The 11,175-nt window shown below is 44.8% G+C and overlaps 1 protein-coding gene across 1 annotated transcript; it reads left to right on the top strand.

Annotated features, from left to right (window-relative positions):
• The first annotated feature begins 91 nt into the window (after positions 1-91).
• On the top strand, positions 92-5,959 carry GPR25 (G protein-coupled receptor 25). Its single transcript, XM_083509795.1, has one exon. It carries the CDS (start codon positions 2,496-2,498, stop codon positions 3,615-3,617), a length of 1,122 nt encoding a protein of 373 aa, XP_083365921.1. The 5' UTR covers positions 92-2,495; the 3' UTR covers positions 3,618-5,959.
• The last annotated feature ends 5,216 nt before the right edge of the window (positions 5,960-11,175 follow it).

Here is an 11,175-nt window from a genome sequence, read left to right as displayed (position 1 = left end):
TGGTAAGAACCACAACAAAATTGCTAGCAGGAGGTGAGTTACAGTTCATGATGCTATTTGACCTGTTCATCTGGAGACGCTGCCATCAGTTGGTTTCAGCAAACGTTACACTTATTGCTCTCATTATTATTCATCACTTATATAGATCTCTCTTCGAGACAGGCTGCCCATGCGCCCTTTCACACTCCTCTCTTTGAAGGCATCCTCTGTTGGGTGGGCTGGCCAGTCCAAGCCCAGTTTGAAGACAAAGCAGGGAAAGAAGGGAGAGGAGGGCGTTAGTTGCCCGTCAACAGCCCCCAGGAAGCAGACTGAACAGGCATACACAGGCCACCTGGCCACAGCCTTCCTCACTATGGTGGGGTGCATTGTATTTCTATTTAAATGATAGGAATTATTTATATATCTACATAGGAAGCTGCCTTATGCTGAGTCAGGCCATGAGTCCCTCTACCCAGTATTGTCTACATTTACTAGCATCAACTCTCCAAGATTCCCAACAGAGAATCTTTACCAGGCCTACCTGGAGAGATGTCAAGGATTGGACCTTGGACCTTCTGCATGCAAAGCAGATGCTCTACCACTAAGCTAAGGTCCTTCCCAAAAGGGAATGCAAATTAACACATGACAAATTTCATCCACTTTGGCAATGTGTAAATGACCACCATACTTCTAGATGAGCTCCAAAAAAAAAAAAAAAAATAAATAAATCTGTCCAAGGATCCAATATCTGGGGTGGGGCAAAGGGTATGCTCATGTATAGGAGGCACAGTGAACACCTATATTACACTTAAATCATGTGCAGTGAGGTCACACACACACACACACACACGGGTGGGGAGAAGAGAGATTTCCCAGCTTTAGTTGTGGAAATAACCAAAGGAAGTGCCTGTCCTGAAGCAGAGCAGATGTGTTAGCCAACCTTAGCCCCACAGAACCATAATGAGTGGTGGGCTTCAGTGGTTATCTGAATGGGCAGGAATGTGGGCCAAAGAGCCAATGTTGCCTTGCCCAGTGCTTCTTTCCTCATCTTAAGTATATTCTGCAGCTGGTATTGTTTGGTGATTTTATTATTTTTTAAAAAAACCATGTAACGGTCTGGATATGTAGTATACATACACGAAGTATATGTAAATCCTCTTTTCTCAGTGCAGACTCAGCCTTAGGTTATTCCTTTTCTAGGGCATTAAAATACACTAACAAGCAGATTCATTGGGATTCACTTTTAATAGGGTAGCTGCAGTTTATGCCGTGGCAGCTGAAACTGCCCCTTCCTTGAAGCTGATAGCTTTCGTTTTGTTGACGCTAAATTCAAACACCACAGAAAACCAATCTGGTGAACTTAAATGCTTTTGAGTTGTTGGCTCTCCAGTACCTTAAAAGGAAAACAAACCAGCCTCTCAGAAATGTTTGCATTCGTTAAAGATGCTCTTTCAACCCTCCCATAGTACTATGGGAAGAAACCTGATGTTCCCAATGGGTAGTCAGCCTCAGACCTGTGTCCCACATCCAGTGGTGCCATCAAGGCAGGATTTGGGGACAGACGTCCAGGGCCTTATTTCAGCACAATGAGCAGGAAGCAGGAGAGGAAACATGAAGGATTTGTGGGAAGACATAAGGTTAAGAATGGCATTTTCTTCTGGTGATTTCAGGCAACACTTGTTTTCTTCTTCTTCTTCATTACATTTCTATACCGCCCGTCCTCTGAAGATCACAGGGCGGTTGACAATATAAAAACACAAAGCACATACCCTAGTAACAAAGAAAAGCAATAAATTCACCCTTACACACTTTAAAAAGCCATAAGTTGTTTAATTAGCCAAAAGCTTGGGTTTTTGCCTGGCACCTACTTTAATACTAGTAATTTAATAGATTTGAGAACTCAGGTGGAAGCCCTTTTGCAAAGAAAGCAGTAGTGTCAAAGAGCAGAGCTTGACATTATACTCTGTGTGAAGACAAACAATTTTGTATATGATGATCATTTTGTTTAAGAATCACTTGAGACATCCTGAAAACAATGCTATTTAATAAAAACATATATAAAACTATATATTCAAATCCATTATAGATACTAACATCTCCATCTAAAAGGCCTGTTTTATGCATGTTTATGGCCAGTGATTCATTGCACTTCAAAAAATAAAATCAAAATTCTGCAACGAGAAAAGCAATTGTCATTGGGTTTGCACATCGTGGCACACTCCACACCACTGAGTGCGTATGTGCCCCTGGCCACACCCAGGAATGCCAATACCCACTTTCTGCAATCTTGGGTTTCCAAAATTAGGTTGATCTGATACCTTCTAGCTTGGCCCCACCCTTTAACTCTTCTTGAAAACAAAAGGAAGTCACCGCAGATCGTTAAAAGCAACAAGAAAAGAACTTCTCCATTTTTTTAAAAAAAAATAAAGACACCCAGCCTGTTACAGATCATAGTGCTTTGGCCAGCCTACGCAATAGCAGCAACTTAATACTCTTTGGTGGGTCCTTGACAAGAGATGGAACCTGCTCAGATGGTGACCGGATCATCGATGACTGAAACCTGGAGCGGAGATTTTGAGTCATCCGCTATAGACAATTATGGTGACCGGGTGAATTATGACATTTGCCACCTGCAAGAACTGCCATTTGCCTATATCTTTATCCCCACCGTCTACTACATTACTTTCCTCATTGGTTTCTTCGGGAACCTCTTTGTGATCCTGTTGATGGCACGAAAGGAAGGCCGGAAGAGGCTCGTGGACACCTTTGTCCTCAACCTGGCCGTGGCTGACCTGGTCTTCGTATGCACCCTGCCTTTCTGGGCTGTATCAAAAGCCCTCGGTTACTGGTGCTTTGGCGAGGGGCTATGCAAGTTGAGTAGCTACGCCATCACTGTGAACCGTTGCTCTAGCATCTTGTTCCTGATGGGCATGAGTGTGGAACGCTTCCTCGTGATGACCAAGCAGTGGGATTCCAGGACCATCAGCACCAAGAAGAGCATAGCTGTGAGCTGTGGTTGCATCTGGGTGTTCTCCCTTCTGCTGGGGATGCCATCTCTATTCTACAGAAAATTGAACCTGGTGGATGACAAGTATTTGTGCCATGACGAGCCCTCCCCCACCTTCAGCTTGATTATGCTCATCTTGACCTTCCTCCTGCCTTTGGGAGTAATCTTGTTCTGCTACTGCTCTATCTTCTCCAAGCTTCAAAGCCATGTCCACCTAGGCAAGAGGAGAAACAATGCCCTCAAGATCATCTTTGCCATCGTTGGAGCATTCATCTGTTCTTGGCTGCCCTTCAACGTGTTAAAGGTATTCTTCGTCTTCACCATGGCCCAGGACATCCATCCCCGCTGCTCAGCAATGATGGCTCTCACGTGGGGGCTGACCATCAGTGCTTGCCTGGCATTCGCAAACAGCTGTGTTAACCCTATCATCTATGTCTTTATGGATCAGCAATTCCGACAGCAGGCCCTGAAGCATTTCCCTGCTTTCTGCAGCAAAAGGGGAAATGTGCAAAGTTCAGCCCTGTCCTTTTCATCCACAGACACAAGCCTCCTATTTGCCAGCAGGAAGAAGCCCACACCAGCAACATCAGCTCGGGTAGGAGACCCAGAGAGCAAAGGGGTAGGTTTGTAAGCCTCCAAGAGTGGTATAATGTTGGCTGGACTGCTGCGAAAAGCCAGCAAGATTTCTGGGCTATTCTAGTTGGGGAAAGGAGCGCAGGGAGATGAGTTAGAAGCCTGTATGCCAAAGGAATGGGTATAAAGATTCTGACCATTTGATGTAAATCACAGTAATATCAAGGAGGTAGAATTCAGTTATCCAAACATGTATATCAAATGCATAAAATCAACTCCCACTTATGTAAATTGCCTACCAATTGCTACTGCACAATAAGCAGGCAGATTTAACCTATGTAAGACTTCATAAAATGATTTCAACTGTCTAAAATGGTGGTATTATAGATTTAAATAGTTGCAATTACAGTAATATATGCTGGTGAAAAGTGAATGCTTTTAGCTGTATGTACAGTTGCTTGCCATCTGCTTATCTCCCCATATCTAGATTTCATGTAGCTTTTACTAGTTTGATGAACAGCTGTTGATCCTTGATTGAAAATATGCTTAAATGAATAGAGAAGGAAGATGAAAAAAGTTGTTGTGTAATTCTATATCAAATATTCTTTGAAGCAATTATGTGAAAAACCACCTGCCAAAAAAGCAATAAACATTGTATGTTTAACTAAACAATAACTATGCATTTTATTTTGTTTTGTTTTAAATGTCCTATTGCCATGATGAAGCTGTTCTAATTTAGTTTTTCAAACAGTTTTGTTTCCCTGAAGTCTGGGTTTCTTACAGTAAGCTTTCTTAATTTTGATTAAGAAATATATAACTCTGCAAATTTGTGAGACCTTGTTCCTTAACCAAAAGCAGGAAAACTCTTCACACAACAATAAATTCAAGACTACCTTTCACATAATTCAAGTCTATGGCTGAGAGCAGCTAAGTCATGAAATGTTGAAGGTGTCAACTAAAAGGAAAATGGGGTGGGGTAGGGTAGGGTGGGGAGACTGGCCAGCTTGAAACCATAACACAAGGGTGAGTGTTTTTGAGGTTGAGGACAATATTACCGCAGTGGACAGCTGCTTGGGGTCACATTTCAGAGAGGGCAAGGCTAGTCCCACATGCAATTACAACTTCTTCACACAGAATATGCATACACCTATTTCCTATTGAAACGGAGGCACATACTTAATTCTTAAGCTATATACCTTTAATGTACCTTTAAGGTATATTCAAAGCTCCCCCCACCCCAAGAATCCTGGGAACTGTAGTTAAAGGGTGCTGGGAATTGTAGCTCTGTGTGGGGTAAACTACAGTTCTCAGGATTCTTTGAGGGGATGTGCATGAAATGTATTTAATATTCTTGTTGTTATTCATCACCATTTACACAAGCATCTCAATGTGATGTACAATTAAAACAGCAAAAAGTGTTTTAAAAGCACCACAGATATATTTAAGAAACAATACAGTACAAAATAGGCACTCATGCCAGAGACCCATTCATCTAGCTGGGAAAGCCTATCAGACAAAAAGGTCTTCAGTTGTTTCCGGAAAGTGCAGAGAATAGGTGCCTGATATATCTCATACTATTCTGAAGAGCAGAGGCAGCTGCACCAAATTTGCTGCTTCCAGTTACTGTGGAACAGACTTCTGACATCTTTTGAACCTGCAGAAGCTCTGCTGCAGACCTCACTGACTTACTGGGTATATAAGGGATACCATAATAAGGTGGTCTCTCAGCTTGCCTGGCCCTGAGCTGTACAGGCCTTATATGAGATAACTCATTTCATGTTATGGTGTAACTCCACTCACGTTACGCTATCCCTTTTCCTAACAGACTTTAAAAATAAAACAATAAAACAAGTTTTGTAAATATAAGGGGGAAAGCTCTTCAACTCTGGCACAATTCCCAGCAGCTTTAAACTGCAGTTCCCATGATTTTGGAGGGGCAGATATGCTTTAAATGTACTGTGTGGCTGCAGCCAGGCTTAAAAAAACACACAGCAAGTTTCTATTGCCAAAAAAGAAAAAGAAATGACTGGGCTGGGGTGTGGGAGAAATGCCGCTTCTTAGACCTGCATTGACTAATTATGAAACACAGTCTTTCACAGAGACTTTGATTTTTTTTTTTTAACAGGTTCATCATAAGGTTTGCTGAAACTTAGGTTCTTAGCATTTAGCTCTGAGGCTAAATGCACTTAGAGAAAAGAATTAGCTCAAATCACTGCTTGTTGAATGCAATGCAATGATCTCTCGAAAATCTATTACTGTATGCAACAATCAATTTCAGCTTTGTTGTTTGCATTAAAATAAAGCTGCATTCCTAAGCGTGCTTACTTGAAAGTTACGGAAACTTACTTCAGAGCAGGTATGTTCAGGATGGTAACATTAATGTAAAATATTTTCCCTTAAGAAATCTAAAGTACACTTTCCCCCACTCAAACAAACAAAAACCCACGCACTTTTCCACCTCTGTGCCTTTTCTGGTAGCGATGATCCCACTACAACATCAAAGAGAATATACGCTCGAAGACCCCCTTTTGTTTTTTCTATAACAAACACAGCCACCCGCCTTAAATTTAGGAGCAGCACAGATCTTTAACGGGACGGCGAGGGGGGGAACCCAAAAAAGAATTCGAAAACACTCAAATATGGATAGGGTGTGTGTTTTTTTAAAAAAAGAAACGAACAATTTCGAGGAGAAAAGCCCTGGCCGCTTATCATCATGGCACGTTTTTCTGCTCTCCGTGTCTCTTGAAGGACAAAACAGCACTTGGAGCAAAAACCTCTCTGTGTAAAACTGCGCGTCGAAAGGCTCCGCGGGGATGAAGCCGCTTCGCCTCCGCCGCCCAGCTAGCGCGCAGCAGCGTGGGCGCTTTGATATACCGGACAGGAAATATCCTGGGGGGAAAGAATGGAGATGCTGCTTCTGCGCGGGGACATGTCCTGCCTTCAAAATCTCAAAGCCCACGGGGCAGATGCACAACACCATACTTTTAGAACCAGTGTTTATTTTCTTTTAAAAAAAATGTTTAGGGGTACTCTCATTTTGACTCGAGAAAATCAGCATTTTATTGTTCAAATCGGGGAAAATAAATACAGTAAATGAACAAAAGTACAAAGATTCACAAAATGTCTAGGGGTAAGTGCGTTCCCCCCAGAAAAAGCACTGTTTAGAACACATTCAAGGCTTAGTTCACCAGCAATTTCTCAGAAAGAGAATTTTTTTTAAGGAAGATATGACCAGGGCCTCTGAATAAACAAAGCTCCTGAGATACTGCCGCCCTAGCTGAAGCCTAATCTATTATCTTCAGATTTTGAGCATCTGCAAGAACAGGCAGTATTATTCCATGAGATGCCAAGGTATGAATGAGCCCAGTCTCAAGTTTCAGAAGTTTGCTAAAATAGTAATAATGATATTCATCTAAAACTTACATCCTGCTTTTTATCCCCCCAAAAGAGAAATTCTAAGCTTCTTGCGATAAAATAAAACCCCACAAAATACATTGACAACCATCAGAAAATAGCAACATTGTAAGAACAGAAATCCAAAATTGACAAAACTAACAAACAACTCAACACCAAGGAAAAACGAAGTGAAGGTAAAGAGAAAGGAAAATAATTCTAACATATTCATAGTAAGCGGAGAAATGTTTTTCAGCTGAAGGCCTTCCTAAAAACTCAGATTTGGGCCAAAACCCAAAAAACATCAAGGCTTGGTGAATTTAAATAGGAAGCAGACTCCATGGGCTGTGCCATCATAGAGAAGGCACTACAGTGGTACCTCAGGTTAAGAACTTAATTTGTTCTGGAGGTCCGTTCTTAACCTGAAACTGTTCTTAACCTGAAGCACCACTTTAGCTAATGGGGCCTCCTGCTGCCACCACGCCGCTGGAGCATGATTTCTGTTCTCATCCTGAAGCAAAGTTCTTAACCTGAGGTACTATTTCTGGGTTAGCGGAGTCTGCAACCTGAAGCGTCTGTAACCTGAGGTACTACTGTCTTTGTAACTACTTGCTTGCCCTTAGACAGCCACTCTCTGTCCTCTCTGTGATATCAGCTTTGCTGTCCTCCACACATTAGGGGTTGGACTTCTGCAGCAGGGGGCTTCTATACTCATGTTAGTAAATCTTGTAGGAATCCCACATGAGCAGAGAAAAGGTCCTGATGCAGAAATTGGGCCCCAATGCAGGATGTAATGGTGATGTGACAGAGGTGAAGCCAGGGCCGTCTAAAGCAGTGTTTCCCAACCTTTTTTGGGCAAAGGCACACTTGTTTCATGAAAAAAATCTCGAGGCACACCACCATTACAGCTCCGTGACGTCAGCGTGCAGCGTCACGCCGGGAGGGACGCACGAAAGTGTAAGTTTCAATTTTCCCCCTCCCCTTGCCTTCCTTCTGTGCCAACCGCCAAAAAGCCAAGACTTTAGGGCAGTAGGTCGACACGGAAGAAGCTCCTACCTAAGGACAGGTGCGACGGCCGTGTCCTCTTCTGCCACACTTGGCAGACCTGCCTCACGGTCGTGACTCCCACCCTGATTTCTCCCCGCAGGTCGAGCGGCACAGGCAGCCCAATGTGTCCAGCCCAGACACAAGCCCCGCTTCCCCACTCTAGATCCTGAATGCGACCAAGTGCTCTGGACTCCCGAGCAGGGTGGGAAAGAGGACTCGCATCTGGTAGCCTCCGGGCTCCTCGCCTGCTCGAGGGATGGCATTGCAGGCAAGCTGCCGGCCGTCGCCATCGCCGCCCCCTCATGCGAGTGGACCTGCCCGGAGTGGTGGGCCGGGGGAGGCTCGCTCTCTGTGGGGATGTGGCCCGCACGCGCGGCCCCGCTTCCTCCTGCCCAGGGCTGAGCTCCTTACCCGCGATCTCGGTCTCGCGCACGCGGATCCCACTTATTCCGAAGCTCGTGCCACTAGCCGGGGCTCTCACACCGTGCCAGGACGAGGCGGCGCGGCCAACTGACGTCATCGCGGCTCGCCGCCGCCCTCGACTTCCCTGTTCCCTCCCCTCCCTCGGGTCGCCGTGGTTACCGAGGACTCCAAGCTGCTCGGGCGAGCGTGGGGCATTAAGTGGGAGAAGGAAAATTAAAATTAAAACTCGCCTGAAGGCCGCCTCTCCGGATATGAAGCTATCTTTCGAATTTTTTAATTTTTCCCGCGGCACACCAGGCAACATCTCGCGGCACACTAGTGTGCCGCGGAACAGTGGTTGGGAAACACTGGTCTAAAGCATATCTGGCGCCGTGGTGCAAAGATCCCTCTGGTGCCCCCCCCGGCAACTCCAAAACAAGGGAGGGGGCGATAGAAAATGTCCTCTGCCTCCCCCACCGCCCTGATCCCCAGCGTGGTGGTGGCAATCAAGCAGGAAAACGTGCTGGCGGACAAGCTCTCCAGCATCTGGGTGTCCGAGAAGGCAGCCTGGGAAAGCTGCGCGCTGCCTTTCGCCAGGAAGCAGGAGGAGGACAACGACTGGGAGCAGGGCCATCTTTAGCAGATGCAGAGGCGTGGGAGGGAAGCTGCGCACCCGCCAGCCATATGGGCATGCAGGGAAAGGGGAGGCTGCCGGCAAAGCCGCACAGCTCCTCCACTCGCTAGGGCGCCCCTGAGAGGCCAGCGCCCTGGCACAACGAACCACTAAGACCAATGGGAAAGACGGCTCTGGGCAGGGCTGGCACAACACCTTTTCCTGCCTGAAGCAAAAGACAGGGTGGCACCCACTTTGCGTTCTGTGCACAGGTAACCAGACTGCCAGCTGAATCTTATGCCAACACTGGTGATAGGGCAGCATCTCCCACCACACCTGAGAGTAGCAGGCTAATTTAGATGAAATTAGGATTACGTACTTTAGGAAAAAAATAGGATGGGCCATGTGGCACATGCCACTCTGTCCTCCATGTCCTACCACTGCTCCTTGCCCTGCAGCACCTGAACCATCTCACCCTGCCCAATGGTAGAGCTGGCCTGTGAATAGGTTTAGAATTGTACTTGGAACAGGCAGAAAGAAACCAAGAAATACATCTAAAATGAATCAACACAGACCACAAAAAAATTATTTGGCAGTTATCCTGTATTTGGATTACCTTATCAGGTTTACAATTCTGCAGTTTCTCAGTTCTAAAAGCGCAACATTCATTCATGTTAGCGATATACCAGCAGCATCAAATGACAGAAGGTCCTCCAGAGGACTTGTCTACTGAGTATTCCCCTTGATTTGCAAAGCTTATGTGGAGTTTAGATTACATCTGGTCTTTATTTGGCATTTGTTCTGATATGTTTGCTGGGAGGTTGTATTTGTGTGGCAGTTATACATCTTCCCATTAATCATTCATTCATCTGACATTTCTCAGTGGGTTTCCCTGTTGCTTTCCTAACTGCAAAAAACCCATTGCTGTTTTTTTAAGTGGGTTTGAGGTACTAGGACAAGAACACCTTAATCCTACAAACCTACATTTGCACTTGATTCCCTCCCACAAAATACTGACCAATTTGGAGGTGACCAGAAAATATAAACAGCCAGGGATATATAATACTGTATATAAGCACCCAGGGATGATGCCTTGAGCTGAACCTGCTCATAACCCTGTTTTCTCAAGAGAGCATTATGTGCTGAGGTGGGATGTATTGCGCTCACAGTGAGTTGCAAATAACTGCACAGGCTCCCCCTCATCCACCACAGCTTTAGGCGGTCAGGTTGCACACCCAGCAGGAAAAATAAGCATTTGGTCTGATTGGGTGCAGCGTATTTGTGGGCTCAGAATGGTCAGAAATATGCAACCATCATCCTATGCAAGTCTGTTCAGAAGTAATTCCCACTGAATTGAAATGAACTTTCTCTTAATTCAGTGTGTTGATTGCAGCAGCCTTACAGTCCAATCCAATGTATGTTTACCCAGGAGTAATGCCTACTGTGCTACTCCTAGGTGAGCATGCAACACTTTACTAGACATGTCTCAAATCGCTGTTTTGATCAGTACTTGCTAAAGACCTCTGTGTGGTCCCTGCACCTTGCATAGTGTTTCTACAATGAGTAAGCTTTTAAACAACACAAACAAAGTGGGGCTTCCTTCTGAATTGCATTGTGTGTTTAGGATGGCAGCTTTAAAGTCCAATGCTATGCATGTTAACTCAGAAGTAATTCTCTCTTGTTCAAACATCACAGTTTTAATATGTTGTGGGTCTGTAATGCATAACTGCTAAAATCTTAACCTGAAGCGGATTGTTAGATTCGTGTCTGACAAAACCCAGGTTTTCAGAATTATGCTGGCTGGTAACCTAGGATCTCTGTTTGTACTCTTTCAGAAAGAAGAACATGTGATGTTGAAGTAGCAGCTAACAGACAGGCACCATAAGCATTAGGGTGTCCCCTAGTGGCACCATGAGAAAGACTCAGATTCTGATGCAGTGTGCATGTGGAGAGGGAAGGGATGTGATCTGTGCCCATTGTTTTGCAATTATGTAGATCCTAGCATTATCCCCCACTATTCTACATGGGAATCATGGAACCAGTTTTGATGCCACAGGGAATCTGGCACATAATATACACAATGCAAAAACATGCCAAGTTTTTTTAAAGTGTCAATCCGCATGCACAGAGACTGCTGGTATGTTATAACAGCTGAAAATGC

The sequence above is a fragment of the Podarcis liolepis genome, assembly GCF_965112155.1.
Source record: "Podarcis liolepis genome assembly, chromosome: 6".
NCBI lineage: Eukaryota > Metazoa > Chordata > Lepidosauria > Squamata > Lacertidae > Podarcis > Podarcis liolepis.
The sequence above is the reverse complement of the archived record's forward strand: the minus strand, read 5'-3'. Positions and strand labels throughout refer to the sequence as shown.